The sequence below is a fragment of the Microtus oregoni genome, unplaced genomic scaffold (assembly GCF_018167655.1).
Source record: "Microtus oregoni isolate MIOR12 unplaced genomic scaffold, Mior012 000036F_ref0000092, whole genome shotgun sequence".
NCBI classification, from domain to species: Eukaryota; Metazoa; Chordata; class Mammalia; order Rodentia; family Cricetidae; genus Microtus; species Microtus oregoni.
This window is the reverse complement of record NW_024543095.1, coordinates 6,539,252-6,561,946: the sequence shown is the minus strand read 5'-3', so window position 1 is coordinate 6,561,946 and position 22,695 is coordinate 6,539,252. Positions and strand designations below refer to the sequence as shown.

Genomic DNA, 22,695 nt, shown 5'->3' with positions numbered 1-22,695 from the left:
ACGAACCCCCTCTCTCTCCTCTCTTTCCCCCTCTCCTTTCGTTTCTGCACATCTGTACCTTACCTGTCGTTACCCCTCCCCTATTAAAGTGCACCCCACGTGGGACCGCCGCGTGTCTGTGTCTCCTTTCCTCGCGTGACGTCTCCACTCTCTAACCCCGCAGGCAAGAAAGGCAGCAGTAAGAACAACAAGTTCTTTATGGACTACGGTTCCTCTTCAGTGCACTAATAACATTCATGTTTGCACAGCGCCCAGGCAAACACATGCTACATACACACATAGAACACACGGAATATTTTTTTTTGCTTGTGTTTTATTTTTCATTAAAGGTACATTTTTGTTTCCTTATCATGGGAAGACTGGAAATACAAAATTCCTTATGTATATGAAAACTCTTAAATATCCAAGCCAAATGGCAAGTGAACTAACTCCTCTGAAAAGAAATATAAAAAGTCCAACCTTCTTTAACGGGTTTCTGTCTGATCTTTTCTCCAGAACGGTTTCCTGTACTTAAGTTACCATTTTCTGCTTTAATTTGTTAACATGCATTTAGCTGTATGTATGACTAATAACAGATAGTGTATATACACAGACCCAACAGCACTGCCCTCAGAGGCGCTTGCCACTGTTAAATCAGTTCGTTTCCAGCTTAATCTCAGCTCCTATTAATGACTTGACTTACTCTTCAGTATTCCCAGTCCAGATCCTTTCCCATTCCCGAGCCGCTGGAGCACATTACATCAGCTCTGTCATAGTTTGAAGACCCTGGAACTGGGGCTGGAGAGATAGTTCAGTGGTGAAGAGCACTGACTGCTCTTCCAGAGGACCCGGGCTCAGTTCCCAACCCACACGGTACCTAAAGATACCAGAACCAATTAGCTTTCATGTCCTCATGCTCCCGGTCTCTAAGGACCAGAGCAGAACCACCAGTTAGTTTTTACATCGGATACATACACAGTAGTCCTCCAGTGTGGACCAGGGTACTTCTGTGAAAGACTAGTCAGTGGGCACCAGATGGTCCCCTCAGTGACAGACTCAACCACCTCAATTTTTCTTAGACAGAATCTTGCTAAGTTTCCTAGGCTGACCTCAGACTTGAGGGTCATCCTACCCTTGCCCCAAGCGGAAAGACAGAGGTGTGTAACCCCATCCCAGCTTTGTCTCCATCTCTAAGCATCAAGAATCACTATCATAAGATACACGGCCAAAGGAAGACATCTAAATTATTAATATTTTAAACTCATAACTAGAATATCAATCCAGAGTTGAAGCTTATGGTAATTTTTCTTTCTGTGAATATTCTTTTAACTGTGGGTAAGAATTTATTAGGAAGAAATTAAGTTACCTTTGCATCCTGAAGTTATCTAAAACAAAAACCTTCAAGCTGCTTTAGGCTTTCCAAGCTGGTGTTCTCCTTTTCACCTAGAAATTCAGTGGGGTTGGTTTGCTTGTTTTCCGTTGGTTGGTTTTTGGTTTTGTTTTCTACTAAATTTTATCCCTTGGAACTCAATTTGATTTCGTACTTAGCATTCTATTTTGGGAATCCTCAGAAAGACTGGGAACACAATTAGGTGCCCAGGCATACAATTTTTTTTTTTCCACTGTAGCTAGTAGGACTACTGGGGGAGCTTGGGGGCTGTGATTCTCCTTCGTGAGGCAGGATTGGTGAGACCTAGGCAATACACACATACGGCATTACACACCACAGCCACTGTGCGGTAAGACAGTGGAAACAGCGCACAGCTAACTGGCATCAGAGGAACCACTGCTTTCCAGAGTCTGAAGAATGCCTTTGTCCCTCAGCGAAACTTCAAGTCCCGGTCCCATCTAAAAGGTACGCAAAAGGAGCTCAGTCTCAACGCCTTATGAAACACCCCTACACACACACACACACACACACACCGATTTATAAAAATAACGTTATCCAAAAGGGCCAAGTTTTGAATTTAGAGAGCGGATATCACATACATGCGCCGGAGCTTGCCTTCCCGGTGTATAAACGGCTCTAGAGAGGTGTGAGAAACTGCCCACTACAAATAACAGTGTTTGTGGCATCTCAGCAGGGGCAGAGTGTGGGAAATAAATAGTTCAGAGTCGGGATAAATCCTCTGTCCTGTAGTCCAGTCACGAAGATCCCAGGATGACAGGAAGCCGTGAACATGTGAGCATCTCTTTTTCCAGACTGCTCCCAGAGCTGGAAGTGCTTCCCGCAGCTTTTCTTTTCCCCAAAGCTGACATGATTGCCTTTAGTATCCCCAGCTTGATCTCAGCCATCCTGCAAGACAAACCAAAGCCTGTTGCATAGTTGGGTCTCATTTAACAAAAGCAAGGTGTTCCTAAAATGCTGTTTTCCAGGCGACCGTGAGGGAAGACCTCAATGACCAGTCCTCGTAGTTTCCATATTCTAGGAGGGAATTAAAAGATCATAGAGCCAAACAGTTAGGGCCTGAGCCTGTGATCCCTGCTACCTTAGATTCAGAGGAGGATCCCTTGAGCCCAGGAATTGGAGGCTAGTCCCAGGCAACCTAGTGTGACTCTGTGTCACAAAAATAAATTTAAAAACAAACACAAGACAAAACAATGGAAGGTATCAGAAAGATGGGCCAGTGTTTTAAAGTGCTTGCTGCACAATCCTGAGAAGTAGAGCTTGAAATTTAGCAGCCCTGCAGCAAGCTAGATGTCCTGGGAAGCCCTGTAACTGCAGCTCTGAGATGGTGGTGGGAGAGACAAGAAGACTGGACTGCTGGAGCTACCTAACTCCCAGCAGAGGAAAACGTGACCTCCAGATTCAGAGATAGACCCCCCAATAAAATAGAAAAACAATAAAATGAAAAGGAGAGAGGAGAGGGAGAGAGAGAGGAAGCCACCTAATACCTATTTCTGACCTCCGCGCCTGCACCTAGGCACGTGTGCATAGGTGCACATATTCATACACACATACATGAAATACTCAGACACAAACGAATTCTAAAGAGAACCAGATCATTCACTCGGCACAGACATCTTACTCTGTGAGCCTAGAGTTCATATACAGTACACGAGGTGTTCCCGTTGGGTGCTACACGGAACATTGGTCCCTCCTTTAAAATGCTCCTTGTTCGAATGTTTCCACCTCAGAAATTCTTTCTATAACATATAGAAGGGCACTTAGAAGATGTAGGTACATATATACGTGTATGTTTGACTTTCTATAGGTACACTGTATATTCATACATACATATTCATACAGTGTGAATTTGATTTACCAATAATTGCATTACTTTACAGATTAGGCGTATTTGATGTCCCCAAATCTATTTTCTTAATACACCATAGACTGTTGACTATTGAATTATCTTCCTCTTGAATCGGTTTATAATTTCAGCAGATTCTAACATTCCATGCACATGCCAGTTTACTTAGGGTGACCCGGATGTGACTCTTGGGTGACAGAGCCCACTTTATAGAACCTTCCAGCCTCTACATCTTGGATTACCACCCCCTCTTTTTTTCTGCAACACCATTAAGTGCCTCTGTTTTAGCACAGGCAAGAATCTAACTCTCTGTTTACATGTCTTCCCTGAGTTTGAGCCCGACTCTGGCTTGGGAAATGAAGCTAATGTGTAGTGCACTGGTCTTTGAACATAAGCAACAGTTACGGGTCACTGATGCACCATTGCAATATAGACATGACCTCCTCACATTGCAGAATTCTATTTTCATTTTTCTGCATGGTGAAACAGACCCAAGGGATGAGAAATCATCATTCTGGGGTCCAATAACTAGCTAGTAGCTCTCAAAGGGATGCATCTTGATTTCCAGTCATACTGCTTTGGAAGCCATGAGGTTATTGTCCAGAGCCACCCTCAGTCTCCTCCTTTCTGATGCTAATTGTGGTTTCACAGCACTGACCTCACCATCCTGTTTGGCTTCATCTTGCCCTTCATCCTGGTCAGGTTCAAATGCGGTGCCTTGGTCTACAACATCCACACCAGGCTGTGCCATGGGCTTCTCATTTTCCCACTTGGCAAAACCTTTGTCCTTAGCTGCTTTGTCGTGGAACTTGGATTTCATTTTGGGGAATGTGTGGGACCCCGAGTCTCCCCAGCCAGCCTCTGACCACACAGGTTCTGTCTGGGTAGCTTGACTAGTGGTGGCTCGCTGTAGCCTCACGGAGATTTTACGAGAAGAGCCCGTGACCAGTGTGATGGCTCTGCTGTCCAGGTCCCGGTGTCCAGCAGTGACCCCAGGAAACTCAAACACTTCATCCTGCACTAGAAGGAAGAGGAGAGTGATTGTTACCTGACGTCAGTCTGTGTAATAGCAAACCATCTCTGTTAGTAAAGATGCCAGGAATCTGATACGCAAGGTCTCAGAGGAACCGGCGCTGGCTAGAATTAAAATATCAGCAGGTGAGCATTTTAGTGAGTTCACCAAAAAAGCCAAAGAATTAAAGGGTTAGCATTCCAAGAACTCTAAGAAAGCAACTAACCTCGCTGCTTATAGGACTCAGACCCCTAAGTAGACACAGAACACAGATGACAGACAGGTGTGGAGAGACACCATGGCAGTGAAAAACATAGAGATGCTTACCTGGGGGCAAGGCTGGGCTTCCAGGCAGTGACCCAGGATTGCTGCCCAGTGAAGGTGCCCGGGCAAGTCTCCTGCAGGCCAGAACCAGGAGGTCTTTGCACTGTTTGTGACAGTTGGCTCCACAGTCTGCAAAGATCCCAAAGGTGCCACAGATGAGTGTGAAGCCAGCATGCGTGTCTGACCCTCCCCTCCCCCACATTTGGGTTTCAGGGATGAAGTTGGGAAGTTTAGAGCCTTCTTCCAGCACACTTTAACCCTTCAGCTTCCATTGTCCCAAGAGACCCAAGTTCTCCATCCGGCCAAGAGAGCATGTACGGTTTAATCCGACAGATTTATTTCCTACCCCAAATGTCCGTGTCTTAACAGGTATTACCTTTGCATTTGTAGCCTTGTTTGATTATGCCCCAGAGCTGAAACAGAAGACAAAGGAATGTCAGGCCATGGGAAGAGAAGCCTAGAAAGAAAACAAAGCCATGGAAAAGGAAGCCCTGGGAAGTTGGGTGACTGGCAGCTCACAAACAGGATGTAGCTGCTCTGGACACCCTTCCTGTGGAAGAGGAGCCTTCTCCCAGCCCCTTCAGTTGTGGTGACAGTTTCCCTTTTCTTTCTCAGAGCCAACTGGTAGTTGGCATGGAAAATTAGAGTTAGTAAGTTGATATGTTGTTCAGATGTCAGCGACTCTGAAGCCACATGTAGAAGAAAAGTGGACCAGCAGGCCTTCCTGTCTTCCTTTATGATCCGGGCTGCTTTGGCGCCCCCTGCAGGAGCTGTAGCAGTCTCAGCGTGCACTTACTAACTCGCCAGGTAAAGAATGGGCGACTGATCTTATGCGTCACGTCTGCAACAAGGCTGCGGGAGAAGTCACAAAGCTTCCTACTCTGCCAGCCAAGGACATGGTGACTTTCACGAAGTTAGCTAGTAGGAAGTGACTGCTAAATAAAAGCTACAGGCGTTATGAAGGACATAGTTGCTATAAAAGACCTCAACACACCAGAATAAAGCTCCACACTATAAAGCTGAAACTAAGCGTTTTATATGACCCTCCCAGGAACTAGAAGAAACAACAGCCATATTCTCCCTTAAATGGTCAGTTTCAATTTGTCGCCTGTCAAGTTGGGATCTTAGGCCCCAGGCCCTTGAATCTATCCCAGCCCCCAGGCCCGGTCTGGACTCCAAATCCCAGCAGGCCAGGTCCTGACCCCCCTCCCCGGATATTTAAATGATCTCCCAAAAGAGGAACACATAGTCCCTTTTTCTTCCTTCTGGTGGTCGGTGGTTGCGTTTTGCGCAGGTTCCCGGTTCCCCCTCGGAGCGCAGAACTCCCATTAAACCTGGATATTTCTTAATTTGGCTTGTTTTGATTTGGCTTGATTGGGAATTTTGCATCGGCAGGGAGCTCATGTTAGGAAATATTCCTAACATCACCAACACCTTAATCCTTAAATAGGAAGGTGGAGGAAACTCATGCTCTCAGTTCCCTTCTCTTTTTTATTTAGGTTTTCCTATGGAGGCCAGGCTTGTCTCGAACTCCCAATCCTCCTGCCTCAGCCTCACAAGCATTGAAATTACAAGCATGTGCCTTCATGCCTGGCTTATTTTTCTATTATCCCCTCTCCCCGCCTCCCCCTTCATGCAGAGGCAAAGTCCAGGCTGCTGTGGCTCCAGCTTCTCCCTGTCTGGAAAACCTAATTCTGTTCTGTGGAATGACATGGTGCCTGGTTTTAGAATCTAAAATTGCACAATCTACAACCTTTTACTGGAACTGTAATTTTGTCCTTTGACACGACAAATGCCTTAGGTTCAATGAGGGAGGTGTTTGCAAGTCAGTCTTGGCTGTGGTGTAACGTCCTGGCAGAAGTGAAGATATTCTAAAGAGATCCACATTCCCTTCCCTTGCCCCCTCAAGCTATTGAATGAAGCAATGATCCCCCCCGGAACTGGGACTTCCAGCAATCTTCATACCGAGAGAAGGAAAAGGTTGAAGTCTTAGGCCAGCAAGAGGAGGGGCTTGTTTCCCTCCAAGAATTCCCACAATTCTCTGACAGCGTCTCAGATCACCTGACAGGAGAGCCTGGAGCAATGGGTCAAAACTGAGCCAAGCCACACTTCCACGAGGACAGCTTGGTCATGTATCTCCTTGTTCCTCTTCTCATTGTGGCCACGTTGAATAGCCTTTTATTTGTCTAGTTGGCATCTTGAGGTCAGGAGGCTAAGCCTAGCTTGGTGGGTGGGGCTCCTGGGTCTGAGGTTCCGACCCTAACAACTCCAGTAACAGTGGGAGCTTCCCCCTCCTCGTAGCTCTTAACACTATGAAGAAGGAGCCCTTGCCCTGTCCTTCCTCCTACCTTCTCATAACATTTGCCTGGGGCAGCAGGGACACCTGCACGTTCAGCATTAGGCTCAGCTCCTTTTAGTTTAGGCTTAAGATGGGAAAACCTCATTAATGGGTTAGGTGTTTGTTGTTTGCTTAATAAATTGATGCTGAGCCAGGCAGTGGTGGTGCACGCCTTTAATCTCAGCATTCAGGAGGCAGAGGCAGGCGGATCTCTGGGAGTTCGAGGCCAGCCTGGTCTACAAGAGCTAGTTCCAGGACAGGCTCCAAAGCTACAGAGAAACCCTGTCTCGAAAAACCAAAATAAATAATAAATAAATAAATAAATAACAATTGATGCTGAAAGGAGCGGGGCCAGCGGCCTCCTGAGCCGAGTGGGAACTCTGTTCACAATGCCCCTGAGGACAGGCATCCGGCCCCAATAACAAAAGCAGTTGCCAATGCAGAGTGATATAAGGGCAAGAGGGTGGCTGCCCCTTTCTCTCATGAAGACAAGGAAATTCTGCCAGGGGAACCCAGAGATTCCTTTGACCCTTCATAGTGCCAAGATCTTCTAGAACACAGTAAAATGCAAATGCCTTCTGGCAGGGCTACAGTTGCCTCAGGAAAGGAAAGATTTCTTTACCAGAGACAGACAGGCCGGCTCGTAGTAGAGTACCACAGGAGACCAGATGGGGGCAGAAAAGGGAAGAGGGTGGTCAGGTTAGTTACAGGTCTCAGGAGCCCAGGAAGCTTTAAAAGTCATCTAGTTGGCTTCTGCCATAGGCGTGAAGATAATGATCCAGGAAGTAGATACCTTGCTTGTCCCAACCAGGAAAACTTTAAGAGTGATGACATTCTTACCGCTGCCCCTGGGTCGCATCTGTGTGAACAAAGTCACTACGATGGAACCAGAAGGAGACTGAAGAAGAGGCAACATTAGAACTAGAAAAAGAGATCATTCTGAGTGAGGTAACCCAGATCCAGAAAGACAAGTATATATGCATTCACCTATATGTGGATATAAGCTGGTGAATTTGATGATAACGAAATTACAATCCATAGACCCACAGAGGTCAGGTACAAACTAAGGGATGAGTAAGGACAGATAGACCTCCGTAATGGAATAGAATAGATAATTATGGTTGGATTGGGGGGGGGGATCAAGTGAAGAGGAAAGGCATACATATGGGGAGAGTCAGGTAAAATTAAGGACCATTTGAGGAGTAATATGGAAATCTAATATAGTTAGAAACCTACTAAAATATATGCATGTATGAAATTGACCTAAATAAAATCTCGAAATAATGGGGGAGACACGGTCCCAACTGGACTTCTCTTGTCACCAAATGAAGCTCACTGTACCAGGAATGGGTTACCTCTAATTGAGTTGTGTGCCAAAGGGGTCCCATGGGAACCTCCAAACAACCCAGGCTGTTGCCAAGACTATAGGCTGCTCTCCACAAACTGATGGCAAGGTCCTGTTGCTGAAGACAACACTAAGTGACTCACTGAACACAGAGACGTGGAGCTGGTGCCTGCATGATCCTTTACCCTAGGTTCCAGTATCTTTGGTACATGTCTCTGTGTGCTACCAAAGGAGAAAAATAAACCCCAACTCAGCCACAAACCCTTTGATCTACAACAGTGTCCTGCCTGTATGATGGTCGTGCAACAGAGGCTCAGAGCTTGTGGGAATAACCAACCACTATCTGACTTGACTTAAGGCCCACTCCACCAGATGGAGCCCATACCCAGCACTCCTCGGGTGACCAATAACCTGAAACTAGATAGGCCAGAGACCTGAGGGGAGCCAAACCACTGTGCTGCTAAAGGAACACAGCATTAAAATGACTCCCAAGGACATTCCCCTAGGTCATAGGTCAGTGCCTTCTCAGCCATTGTCAGAGAGGCTTCCTCCTGCAGCAGACAGGAACAAATACAGAGACCCACAGCCTATACATATGCAGAAAATGAGAGGCCTTGGAGCACTCAGCCCTAAATGGGATGTCTCCATCAAATCCCTCCCCTCCAGGGTCAGGGAACCCTACATAAGAGGAGGCAGATACAGTGTAAGAGTCAGAGGGGACAGAGGATACCAAGAAAACAAGGTCCTCTAAATCAACATCAACACATATATGATCTCACGGAGACCGAGGCAGCACGCACAGGGACTGCACAGGTGTTTGGATCTATACTATGACTTTCAGTTTAGTGTTTTTATGGGATTCCTGGGAGTTCAAACAAGTGGGTCTCTGTGTGTATATCTGTTTCTTTTGCCTTATCTTGGGCTCTTTTCCTTCTGCTTGCTTGTTTTGTCCTGTTCCAATGTGTTAGTTTTTGTTTAACTTATTTTATTCTGTTTTATTATTATCCCTTAGAAGCCTGTTTGTTTGTTTGTTGTTTTTTTCCTAAAGAAATAAAGAGGTGGATCTGGAACGGAGACTGCATGGGGAGGAAATGGGAGGAGTAGAGAAAGGGAAAATAATAATCAGGATATGTTATGTGAGAAAAAAATCTATTTTAAATAAAAAGGGGAAAGAAGAAGAAGGAACAGAGGAGGAGAAAGAGACGGAGGAAGAAGAAGAAGAAGAGAAGGAGGAGGAGGAGAACAGGAGGAGGAAGATGTAGCATCCTTTCCAGGTGTGGTGGTGCTTGTGTTTAATCCCAGCATTCAGAAGACTAAGGAAAAAGGGTCTCAAGTTCAAGCCTATCTTCGACTATTGCATGAAACCCCACCCCACCCCTAAAGATAGGACGCCCTAATGGGAGTTGCAATATGTTATTAGCACCACTGCAGAGCTGCTGCAAAGAGATATAGTCAAGCAAGAGTCCTTTCAGGACTTGGTTTGCTGAGCTCACTTAGGAGCCAGGAGGAAACACTGCCAGGAAAAGGCACTGGGTCAGTGTGCCAGCCAACAACAGCCAGAGGCAACCCAACTTAGGTGAGTCTTGGGAGCATTTCCCAGGCTTCTTTGATCTGAGACCATGGGCTTGTACAATACTTGACATTCTTTACAATATAAAGAACACTGGACTGAGAGTTAGGAAAGCTGGCTGGGGTTCATGCCCCAGCTGCCAATGACTTACGTGACCTTGGGGAACTAACTCTCTTCACTTCTCCAGCCTTTAGTTTCTTCTTCTATAAAATACGGGGATTACCAACACACTTTCAGTTCTGGCATCCTGATTCTGAAATATATGCACTGCCTTCCTTGCCCTTAAAATAGAATTTATTTCAAAAGCAGATGGCCCAGGCACTGGAAAATGGTTCCTGGCAGTCCCACAATTCCTTTCAAGGATGTATCTTCAGAGTTGTATTTATAAATCCCTTGAAGATCAGTGGACCCTTGAGTATTAAGTGAGCAAAGCCCAAGTCAAGCTGTACTAATGAAATTAAATAAATTTCAAAAAATGAAAAGGGCTATAAACTTAAAAGAGTTAATTTCAGGCAACCTCGAAAAGTGCCAAAAGAATACTTTCAGAAAGTTTACGCTGTTTCCTCTTTTTCCCAACCCCTTGATACTTTCAGACTTGGTAACTTGCCTGGTATTATTTATCTCCCCAACAACTTGCCACATAGGCAGTGTATTGACTATTTTTTACAAATAGGAAAGCAGACATAATGGTAGTCATTAACTTGGGCCCACAACACGGAGTAAGAGGGGCAAAACTAAGGTTCAAAGCCAAGGTTCAAGACTCCAGTTCCAGAGTTGTGTGCTTCATACCAGGAGCAGCAGAGCACAGCAACAGCAAGTGTACTCAGATGAGTGGGCAGACGATGCGGAATCCAAGGTCGACCTTCTTAGAAACAGGCATCCCCACGTAGGAGGAGGCAGCAACGGCTTCCACGCTGAGACTGAATAAGTACCTCAAATCTGTCCTACACCGCTATAGACCAAATAAGCATCCCGATTCCCAGTTCTGCCTTGGCAAGTCCACTCAGTCTGACCTTTCCGTCCAAAGGCTCAGGCTTTGCAGTGGTACCTGTGGTTTCACCCCACTTGCATTTTCAGGTTTATCTACTTCCCCAAACTCCCATGGGAATAGAGAAACAAGAGGCATACGAAAAAGGAAATGCATTTGTTGTACAATAGGGTGGTGCGGTGAAGGACGCACCCAGCAGAGATGCTGTAAGAAAAGGAACGTCTCTGCCCCTGGGACTGATGAGGCAAACTGGTTAGAATGGTCTGGGGGCTGCTGCTGTCGAAAGTAGAAGTTGCCTTATATACCTGTTCTCAGAGAGATGTGTGTCCTGGGTCTCCCACAGCCAGGCCTTCAAGCAGGGCATGGGAGCAGTGTAGTTGACAGGCAACCCAAAGCAGTCAGCCCTGGCACGCGACAGCTGAACAGAACCAACAGTAAAGCTCGGGTGGTTTATCTTACCTAGGTGCTGGGGCCACCCTCACCTCAAACTTTTCATTCTCTTTTACTTGAGTACCAACTGGAAAATAATCAGAGTTCAAAAATCTGGTAAGGAGAGGGCCCAGAGCCGGCTCCACTGCCCAGTGTCAGGGTAAGTATACAGCAGCGGTTCTCATCCTTCTTAATGTTGTGTGTGACCCTTAATACAGTTCCACAAGTCGTGGTGGCCCCCAAGCAAAAAATTATCGTCGTTGCTACTCCATAACCGTAATTGTGCTACTGCTATGAATTGTAGTGTCAATATTTGATATGCAGGAGATCTGATATCTGACTCCTGTGAAAAGGTCATTTGATCACCAAAGCGGTCGCGACCCACAGGTTGAGAACTGTGGTATGCAGTGTTCTGGTGCTGCAGAGGTGAGGGCCAAGCGCAGGACTCACACTCAGAGCTCCCGTGTTTGAGTCCACACTTGATTAGAACTCTGCAATCGTGGAGGAGTTGGGCTAGCCACTCTACACCTCCCCATCTTCACAGGGCAAATGCAGAGAAAATGCCTATCTCATGCTGTGGAGATTCCTCACATCGCTGCTGGGGACTTTGTTACTGTCAAGCATTAAGTAAATGTTATTTATTATCATGACTGCCTTATCCCCAAAGGGTTTTTTTCCTCTTTGAGTTGGGAAGTATTGAGCCATGCCATGATGGATGTAGTGATGAACATGTTAAATGAGTGCTAGAAGGAACTGGCTAAGATAAATGCTTCTCTTTAGAGCAACCATTACCAAGAGTGGTGACGAATGCCAGAGCTCTCTAGGCTGATACTTCCCCTGGCAGACGGTAGTAGTAGAAGTTCTTTCTCTAGTTAGTGGAGCTCAACACCCTTCCCTGTCTTGCTTTGGGGTACTCCCAGAGCATAGCTAAACTCACAGATCTCAGTTTGATTTTTATTTCATCTTTAATTTCAGGGAATCACCACACATTTTATTTCTGATGCAGAAAAGAAAATGGATTCTACTGAGGAAATCATTTCCATGCCTTTCCAAAGGGCTGCAAAAAAGAAAAAAAATGGAAACGGAAAATCTGACTTACAAATCCCGCACAGTGTTCACAGAAGGTCGGCTTGAGATAATTCATCTCCTGAAAATTATGGATAAATCCTGGTCCCATTTTGCAGTGTAGCTGGGATTTAGCTCTCAGAAAATAGGCCATCATTTCATCTTTGCTAATTAGGCCATCCCTGTTAAGGGAAGTCAAAGAAGAGAAGAATCTGTGAATACCGTATCACTAAGCAGCTGCGACACTCTGGTACCCACCTCCCAAACCTTTGTGACCAAAAGCAAAAGAGAGATGTTCACTTTTCTTAAACATTCAAAAGGAGGATGAGTCTCCAAAGGCACATCAAATATTCAAAACCTTCTTCAATAAATAGATGCTGTGTGTGTGTGTGTGTGTGTGTGTGTGCGCGCACGCGCGTGTGCGCGCGAGCATGTGGGTGAAAGCTCTCAGACACTCTCCTGAGATTGCTAGAGGCAGGATCGCCATTTCACACTGAGGTAGAGATGAGTGACTGACCATTTTGCTTTTCTGACCTTCAGGTTGAACCCCAATATCTGCCTGGGGTTTTTATTACTTGTGTTACAACTAACAATAAGGTTGAAATTGTTGCTGTCCCTCTCATCTTTATTCAGCCCGATTCATTGCAGGCTGCACCCCCAGGGACCTTTGCATCTGTGTCCTCCAGATCCATGGCTTATCTAGGGCAAATCCTGCTGCTCTCATTTCCACAGAACGACTCTCCTCTTCCACCTATGTGTTCTCTGCTTATCACACCCCTTGCTTGCTGTCACTGGTCTATCAGTAAGGGACTGAACACATATGATACAGGCAAGTGCCAGGTACAGAGATCTCACCTTGCCTGCCCTGCTCAGGATCCCCTCATCCTTCCTCTCTCAGGTCTTCCTATGGCATCAGAAGGACTGCTCCCATCCCTGCTCTCCAGGCTCCACAGACCTCTGCTCTCTCCCAGGCTCTGCACAATCTTCTCACCCATTTCTTCGGCTTACAGAGATGCCCAATGCTTCCCTTCTCCTCTAATCTCATTCCTTGCTCCAGCTGTCTTCCCCAGCACCAGTCTTTCTCTCTTACCAACTCCCAAAGTTATCAAAAACATTACTCGTTAGCATTTCTGTCATCATTCTACAGCACTCAGTAAGTTTCTCCCACTGCCATCCTACTAAACGGTCACCATGGACAATCCTCTGTGGTGTCCTCTCATTTTTTGAAAACTCTGACCTCACAACAGTGTGTGACACAGGGGTATTTATTTGTTGACACCTTCTTCTCTATGGAGCCTGCACTTCTGAGCCATGTTGATTTACTCTTTCCTCTTCTGCTTCCTCTTCTCTGTCTTTTCTGAAGAATTTTACTTGTTACTTTCATTGTCTATGAGTGCGAAGGGAAGTCCACATATTTCTTTCTGGAGCCCTGATCTCGTTCACCCCACCCCACCAAATTTCCCACCAGAAAAAACTATTGCACTGAGGTTCCAGCAACCAGCTAGTGTTGTGGGGCTGAAAACTCAGTATGCACCTCCAACCCTGACTGCCCTCACACATTTCATACTGCGTCTTCAATAACTTGCTAGACGTCTCTCCCTGTACACACCCCTCCAAATCAACAAAGTCCCTGTCTTCCATTTCCAACTCACATGACCACAGGTTCATAATTGTACTCCAGACTTAAGGTCCTTTTTTCATCTCATATGCAAAATAACCTGAATCAAACTTATAATTTATAAAATTCAGTCATTTAGTATCTTTCCCAGCCTTAAAAACATATGTCATACAATTTGTGCAGACATACGCATCAATCGCAAACAGACACAAAAGTCTAATTTGGACTACATTCATTTAGGAAGACGTGTGTGTGTGTGTGTGTGTGTGTGTGTGTGTGTGTGTGCGTGTGTATACACATACAGAGATGTAGAATCATTGAATCATACATGTTCCAGGGATCCGCTTACTATACCATAGGGCAACAGGAGTTTAACCACCAGGCAGTAACCTGGCTCAGGTCCTTTCAAGGCTCAAGAGACAGAGAAAGGAGGAGCTTGCTGCCGAGCATATATCCCATCTTACATTATGTAAGTTGCTCCTGGCACAGGAGCTTCCAGTTTTCAACAGATGTGATACAAAGCATTCAAAGATGAAAGGAGCTAAAGAAACTCCTGTGCCTGTCTACCGTGTGTTCTCTCACACGCTAGGAATTCCAGGAACCAAGATGTATGCAGAACCACAAGATGGAGGGAGCTTACCCTGTGAGTTACTAGAAAGAGGAATGTTGGCTAGTCAGTACGAATGCTGGACTTAAATAAGTGGAAAATTACACATCAGTTCTTCACCTTGACCTTTATCCTTTAGTATTTTTTAGTTTGAGACATGGTCTCACTGATCAAGTTGTCTAGGCTGATGCTGAATACTTTCTCTGTGAACCCAAGCAGGCCCCGAGCTTGAGATCCTCCTGCCTCAGTCTGCCAAGTAGCCTGAGCTACAGGCATCTGCCCTCAGGTTGGTCACTTCCACTTCTCTTGACGGGAGTTTTGGAGTTGGTAGCAAAGCACTAGAAGTATTGATAGAAACTGAGAGCTGGTTCATTTCCAGACGGGCACTTATGCTTAACAGAGATGTGGTCTGCCCTGTGACAGCACCCAACAGGTTAGGTTTAGGGACGCCAAGAAAAACGAGTGGAAAGTCAGACTGTTCTATCAGAACAGTCGGGCAAAGCTTGTCGGGACGCAGGATGCAGGTTTGCCTGTCCCACCGCATAGATAATCTTCTGCTTTAAGCTAGATCCACTAAAATAAAAAAATTAAAAAAAAATGGAACTCACTGGTCTTTGTCTAGCACACAGAAGGAATCCAGGAAGGGGAAATTGGCAGCTATGCTCTCAAAGTCCTCTTGGGAGATGTAGCCATCGTGATCATGATCGTAGTTTCGAAACACAGACTGCAAAGGAGAAAAAAACCATTTACCTTGAGTGAGCATAGGTCAGCCATTAATCTTGTGAGCAACAATATGTGGATTGTACACTCAGTCAAAGAGCCTGGAATCTGGAGGGGGATCTGTAAACTCACACTTAATTAACACTATAAAGCAGTAAGTGGTTTGAATTGGAGGTTTGAATTTAGATAAAGAAAGATTTTCTGGAGGAAAAAAAAAAAAGTCTAAACTGAGACCTCAGGGTTGAGTAGGAGTTAGGCTTGTGAGTTTATTGATTACAATACTATGAAAACCTAAAATGAAACTTTACAAATTTAAATAACTTGAAAAATTGAAAACTTGTTGAATGTTATCCCCCTAAAAATTCCAGTAAGGATTTTTTTATTCATATTGGGAGACAAGAAGTGTTTACAAATGAACAAATAGATTTTACAGTTCGAATCAAAGTCAATGTAGAGGCAAAAAAATCATTCAGAATGGTAAATGAGACATGCGGACTCTCCCCTTTAAAATATCAAGCACTCTAAGGGTCTACTTAGAAACAGGAGAGGCAGCTTGAACCAAGAGTCCCCAGATACAGGCAATGTCTAAAAGCATTTATCTGGACCCACCTCCTCCTGAGAATCTCAATTCCCCCTCCTTCCCTTCTCTTCTCTGTCCTTCACCATCTCATTCCCATCAATCCAATCCGAATTCCTTGGTGAAACGTTGGCTCAGTTTGGGTTAAAATGCTTATCATTTGTTTAATCAAATTAAAGGCAAGTTTATTAAAAACCTATACTAAAATTTGTTTTTATAAAATTCTTGTACTCTGTGAAAAGTATGGCTATTCAATGACAAATATTAGATACTTCAAAATAGTTAACCTTTAAGCTGTTTTGCTAATGAATAATAAGTATTGGGATGATGAAAATGCGGTGCACACACAATAGGAAAAACCTTATTCAGCTGTTTTAAAAAAAGAAATTTGAAATTTTCAAAAATAATGGATGGATTTGGAGAGTATTATATTAAATGATGTTACCTAGATCCAAAAAGAAAAAAAATTGCTCATTTTCTCTCATACATGCATATATTAGCTTTGAATGTTTCTATGTGTGTGTCCAGGACTATGTGGGTATGGATATAAACTGAGGAAGTAGAAAGAAAAGCATGAGAGGGAAATGTGAGGTGTCAGGGGAGCAACAGGACATATGAGATAGAAAGGAGGTTGGTGGGGGTGGCACAAACAGAGACGGGGCTGGAGGAAAAGAGGAAGTCAGGAGAAAAGATAAAAAGAAAATTAGTTTGACAATGCTGTAATAAAATCTAATAGGTTAATGTTAATTTTAAAAGATGCAAGAAATTCGGGATCAACCTACCCCTGGACCCAGCAATACCACTCTTGGGAATATATCCAAGAGATGCCCTATCATATGACAAAAGCATTTGTTCAACTATGTTCATAGCAGTATTATTTGTAATAGCCAGAACCTGGAAACAACCTAGATGCCCTTCAATGGAAGAATGGATGAAGAAAGTATGGAATATATACACGCTAGAGTACTACGCTGCGGTAAAAAACAATGACTTCTCGAATTTTGCATGCAAATGGATGGAAATAGAAAACACTATCCTGAGTGAGGTATCCCAGACCCAAAAAGATGAACATGGGATGTACTCACTCATAATTGGTTTCTAACCATAAATAAGGGTCACGGAGTCTACAATAGGTGAATCTAAAGAAGCTAAGTAAGAAGGGGAACCCAAGGAAAAACATATAGTTATCCTCTTGGCTAAGGGAAGTAGACAAAATTGCCGGGGAGAAAATTGGGATCTTGGGGTGGGGTGGGTTGGGGGTAAGGGGAGATGGGGAGAGAAAAGTTAGAAGGGAAGGAGGTCGGGCCTTGGGAAAACAGGAGGATTGGGATAAAGGAAGGTTGGACAGGGGAGCACGGAACCACAATTCTTAGTTAAGGGAGCCACTTTAGGGTTGGCAAGAGACCTGACCCTAGAGGGGCTCCCAGGTGCCCAAGCCGAGGTCCCCAGTTAGTTCCTTGGGCAGTTGAGGATAGGGAACCTGAAATGACCCTATCCTAGAGCAATACTGACGAATACCTTGCATATCATCATAGAACCTTCATCTGGTGATGGATGGAGATAGAGACAGAGACCCACACTGGAGCACTGGATTGAGCTCCCAAGGTCCCAATGAGAAGCAGAAGGAGGGAGAACATGAGCAAAGAAGTCGGGACCAAGAGGGATGCACCCACCCACTGAGACAGTGGAGCTGATCTATTGAGAGCTTACCAAGACCAGCTGGACTGTGATGGAAAAAGCATGGGATAAAACTGGACTCTCTGAACATGGCGAACAATGAGGGCTGATGAGACGCAAAGGACAATGGCACGGGGGTTTGATCCTAAGTAATGTGATGGCTTTGTGGGAGCCTAGCCAGTTTCGATGTTCACCTTCCTAGATATGGACGGAGGTGGGAGGTCCTAGGTCTTACCACAGGGCAGAAAACCCTGACTGCTCTTTGGACTGGAGAGGGAGGGGGAAAGGAGTGGGGGGAGGGGGAGAAGGGTGGGAGGAGGGGGCATAGGGGGGGAGGAGGGGGAGGGAAATGGGAGGCTGGGAGGAGGTGGAAACTTGTTTTTTTTTCTCCTTTTCTCAATAAAAAAAGAAAAAAAAGATGCAAGAAAATGAAAGAGAAAAGGATGTCAAGAAAGGAAGAGAGGGTGCGAGGGGGGAAGGGAGCGAGGGAGGGAGGGGAGGGAGGGAGAATGGAAGGGACGCGGAAAGAAGGAAGGAAGGGAGGGAGAGAGGGAGGGAGGAGGGAGGAAGGGAAGGAGGGAGGAAGGGAAAAGGAAGATCTCTACCTTTCATTTTTGATTTTCTATCATCAGAGCATCCTGATGTGCAATGTCCTCTGTGGGTCCTTCTGGTCCCCAAACTCTGTTCCTCTTTGCCCTGGACTGTACAGACTTCTTAGTCCCTTCCCTCAGCAAAAGTCCTTCCACACCACCTTTGTGATTATCATTGGCTTGCTTGGGTTTTCTGTTTGCTTACTTGCTTGCCTAGATCTATTTTATTTTTGAATTATATGTATGCTGGTGTGTCTGTGTCCACGCACGTGCATTCAGGTACGCACAAAAGTCACAGTGGTGTACAGTTCCCTAGCTGGAGTTACAGTTAGGGTGTTAGCCACCCAATGTGGGTGCTAGGAATCAAATCCATGCCCTGCAGAAGATCAGGGAGTCCTTTTAACCACTGAGCAATCCTTCCAGCATTTAACTTACTTGTTCTTGAGATAGGATCCTGTTGGGTAGCCCTGGTTGCCTTCAACTCTCCTGCCTCAGCCTCCCATAAGCATTGGCACATCTGGCCCTCCACGCTATGCCTTTTAACTCTTTCTTTATGCCTCATACACAACATAAAACTTCTCTCAGAAATTACCATATTCCTGGGTTTTCCAAAACAAAGAAGATCTTTTGTGTTCTTCTGAAACATCTCTTTCTAGCAAAGAACACTATGTATACCATAGAGACCCTGTCTCATAGAGTCAGCCTTATTTGTAATAGATGAAGCACCAGTCTATGAAATCAGGGGTTTAATCAGTTACCAATGACAGAGATATTCCTACTTCTTTCTGCACATTGGTGCTTCTCCTCTTCCGTGTTCTCTCTCTCTCTCTCTCTCTCTCTCTCTCTCTCATCCTTTGAGGCAGGGTTTCACTGTAGTCCAGGTTGTCCTCAAACTCACCATCCTTCTGCCTCAGTTTCCCCAAGTGCAGGTATTACATGGGTACACCACACCCAAAAATCTGTTTTGCTTTCTACACAGAGAACCCTGAAAAAGCCTTGACTTGGATTGAGTGATTTTTCTGACTTCAGTGGAACTAACTGTATCATTAAACCCTCATCATATACAGCAGGAGAAAAAAATCCAGCTCACAGGGAATTTCCCTGCTCTGAAGTAACAAACTCAGCTGGAGTGGGTTTTCCAAGAATAATTCTAATCCCTAATGTCCTTCATGACAGTGACAGAACTGGCAAATGGCCAAGAAGGGAGATAGAGAGAGCTGAGAAAACTTGAGACAGAAGGGAAGGGTACTTTCTGATAAATTCTCTTGGGGCCCATGCAGGAAGCATGGAGTTTCAGTTGAGGAACTTGTTCCTCAATCAAGCTCAATTGTTCCTATTTGCTGTTTTCATGGTCATCTGAGTTCTGGATAATCATAGCACATTCAGGAAAGAGAAAGAGGCTTTCTAGAACATTCTACTTACTCTTCTTCAATTACGTACCTCCACCAACTTCCTTATGTGTTTGTTGATGATGGTGGGGTCTGGCTTTGGTATCACCCCTGAAGCCCACTCCAGGGGCACCACAGGCTTGTTGGGTGTTGTGGGGGAGGTAGGCTGCTAAAAGAACACACACACATTTTTCACTATTAGCTGGAACTTGATCCACCAGGAGAGAAAATTTAATATACAAATAGCAATAAAGACTTAAGTTTATATAGTGCTCAAGTGTTTACTTGAAACAGTGTCTCACTATGTCACCCCAGTAGGATTGAGACAACATAGACCAGATTGGTGTCAAATTTGTATAGATCTTCTTGCCTCTGCCTCCTGAGACCACCATAGCCAGATTTACATGTTTATAAACCAACATCTTTTGTTAATAGAATCTAACCAGTAACTCAAAACATGCCTTCCCTTAGTTTGGGCTTTTTGAGACGAGGCCCCTTGCTATGTAGCCCTGGAACTTACTATTCCATTGCCTTGGCCTCTGAGTAAGAGTCTTCTAGGCGTGCACTAGCACACATGGCTAAGGATATGTTTTGATAAGCTCTTTGTTTAATAGCCACCTCCATTATAGTCTTTTAAGTAAATATATATACATATATTTGGGCATATATGTATACATACATACATACATACACATACATATACAGATATAAAAACTGTACCCCTAGACCACTCCAATAACCCATCCAGGTTCACTAACTACAGAATGTCATTAGACCATTTCTAAAGGTTTACATGGTAATGCAACATGGACTTTTACATATGTATATATGTATACACACATACATACATATAGATTACAATGATCAAGTCAACCACAGTGGCCCAGGCCTGTAATTCCAACACCTGGGAAACTGAGGTCAGGAGTTTGAGGCCAGCCCAGGTTTTATAGCAAGATCCTGTCTGAAAAACAAAAGCTATCTAATTTTATCTTTGTTTTACATAGTGTGTGTTAGTGATCAATTTGCATTGAATGCATACAACAGCTTGTAACCAACACATGGCCAAGTCCCTGTCCTTTCACCCATGCTTTGGTTAAGGTGCTAATTTCCCACCCAACTGTTGCGTGAATGCTTGGGTCTCTCTGTCCTCTCTCTGGCCACTGACTTCTCTACAGGCTTTTCCAATAGGGCTTGTCTGCCTTATAAGACATTTTCTCTTAGTCACATGAGGAATGTGATGGCAATAATACACAACCTGAACAGGACACACAATCTAACCAGAAGTCAAACTAAGGCTGTTGTACGGTTTATTGGCTGCTCTCTGTGGGACCCTCATCCATGGGCTCTGTTTCACTGGTGCACACAGGCAAACCTGTTCTGGGAGGCTCTTTATTTGATCTGAATTGGGAATACATTTTTTGTTTTTTGCAAGAGGATCTGAAAGGAACCGTAACTCAATTAAACCCCAAACAACGATGAGGTGGGTGCTACTGGTGGGCAGTTATCAAGACCAACACCTTTATACAATTTAGATAGATTCATGCCCACACTCATGGTATTGCATCCCTTCTCACACCATGACTCTGGGTGTATAAATGTGTGTGCATGCATGTGTGCAAACATGTATTGCATGTGTATGTGGGCTCTAGAGGTCAACCTTAGGTATCTTCTTCAACCATTCTTAATCAGATAGTTTTTGAGACATTAACATTTTCTTAAACTACTTTTATGGGGCATGAGGAGGTCTTTGTGCTGTTCTCATTGATATCTTTGTTTGTTTTTGTTTATTTTCTTTTCTTTTTATTTGTGCGAATGAGTATTTTGACCTGCATGTATGAATGTGTCCCATATGGAGACCAAAAGAGGGCATTAAAATCCCTAGAACTGGAGTTGCAGGTGATTGTGAGCCACCACGTGGGTGCTGGCAACCAAACCCAGTTCTCTGCAATAGCAGCAAGTGTTCTTCACCACTAAGCCATCTCTCCAATTCTTTCTTTCTTTCTTTCTTTCTTTCTTATTTATTTATTTATACAAAGCCTGGAAGGATATAAAGGATCTAGACAGAAACCATACCTAACATAGGATCTTAAATACTAGAATGACTGACCTTTTTCCCCTACTTTTAAAAAGTCCTTTGTGTAGGTGAGTTCTTAGAGAGGGATACAAAAGATAAAAGATCAATGATAAAACAGCCTATTGATGATATTTTTCCTTTCCTTTATCATTTGATGATGTGAAGAAATAATCCAGAAACTTGTTTGGAAATAAACTGGCCCATTGGTCAAATGGGAATAATGCAGATCTCCAAAGTTCTTCAGTTTTAAAAATACAAAACACCATCGAAATGACCAATGGCAATAAATGACAAACAGTGGTGTCTGAGCCCTGAGAAAAAAACAATACCTAACAACTGGGTGGTGGTGGCGCACACCTTTAATTCCAGCACTTGGGAGGCAGAGGTAGGAGGATCTCTGTGAGTTCGAGGCCAGTCTGGTCGACAGAGTGAGTTCCAGGACAGTCAGAGCTGTTACACAGAGAAACCCTGTCTCAAAAAAACAAAAATGAACAAATAAACAACAACAACAACAACAAAATACACAGTACCTCTACCTACCGATTTGGAATTTCTAGGCTCCAGCACCAGCGACAGTTTGTAAATATCATCCTCAGTGTGATAGAGGTCCAGAGAAAGCTATGACAAAATCAAACAACACGAATGATTATGCTAGACCACATTTCTTTATGTACATTACCGAAATGTTTTCAAATGGAAGGCTCTAAGTCTCGTGCTCAGTAATCTGGATAGATGCAAGCGAGATAAAAGATACAGAGGCACGCAGGGGTGGGAAATAAAAATTTCAAAAGAAAAAGGTTAACCCTGGTGTGGTCATCAGCATCAAGAAAAGCACAGTGGACTCCATTTTCTTGCAGTGCTGGTTGGACAGATCTTACATGTTCAGTCCTGTGTCACTGGGGGAATCTAGATTTTTACAGGCTGCAGACTGGACAGTTGTATAGCACAGGACCTGACTAAAGGACCATGGAAATAAAGAATAAACTAGTCCAGATTCTATTGCATTGTGCAGAGTCCTGGTGACACCAAAGGGTAAAAAGTGACTCTTGGCCCTTGAGAGTCTGGTGGTTAATTTGAACAAACAAAATTCAAACAAACGGCAACAACAAAATTGTGTTCCCATCACTGTGTGTTAAGGTA

The 22,695-nt window shown here is 44.4% G+C and overlaps 1 protein-coding gene across 4 annotated transcripts in view; it reads right to left on the bottom strand.

Moving 5' to 3' along the window:
- Window positions 1-541: 541 nt before the first annotated feature.
- Window positions 542-22,695, bottom strand: part of Rasgrp3 (RAS guanyl releasing protein 3) — a 99,101-nt gene continuing 76,947 nt past the window's right edge. For all 4 annotated transcript variants that reach the window (XM_041631306.1, XM_041631310.1, XM_041631309.1 and 1 more), the window contains 8 exons: window positions 22,096-22,173; window positions 19,534-19,650; window positions 15,138-15,253; window positions 12,339-12,486; window positions 4,946-4,982; window positions 4,573-4,698; window positions 3,892-4,253; window positions 542-2,275 (listed from right to left, as the gene is read on the bottom strand). In XM_041631306.1, coding sequence (XP_041487240.1) covers window positions 2,267-2,275; window positions 3,892-4,253; window positions 4,573-4,698; window positions 4,946-4,982; window positions 12,339-12,486; window positions 15,138-15,253; window positions 19,534-19,650; window positions 22,096-22,173 — 993 coding nt within the window. In that variant the 3' untranslated portion in view covers window positions 542-2,266. The remainder of the gene's footprint in view (window positions 2,276-3,891; window positions 4,254-4,572; window positions 4,699-4,945; window positions 4,983-12,338; window positions 12,487-15,137; window positions 15,254-19,533; window positions 19,651-22,095; window positions 22,174-22,695) is intronic.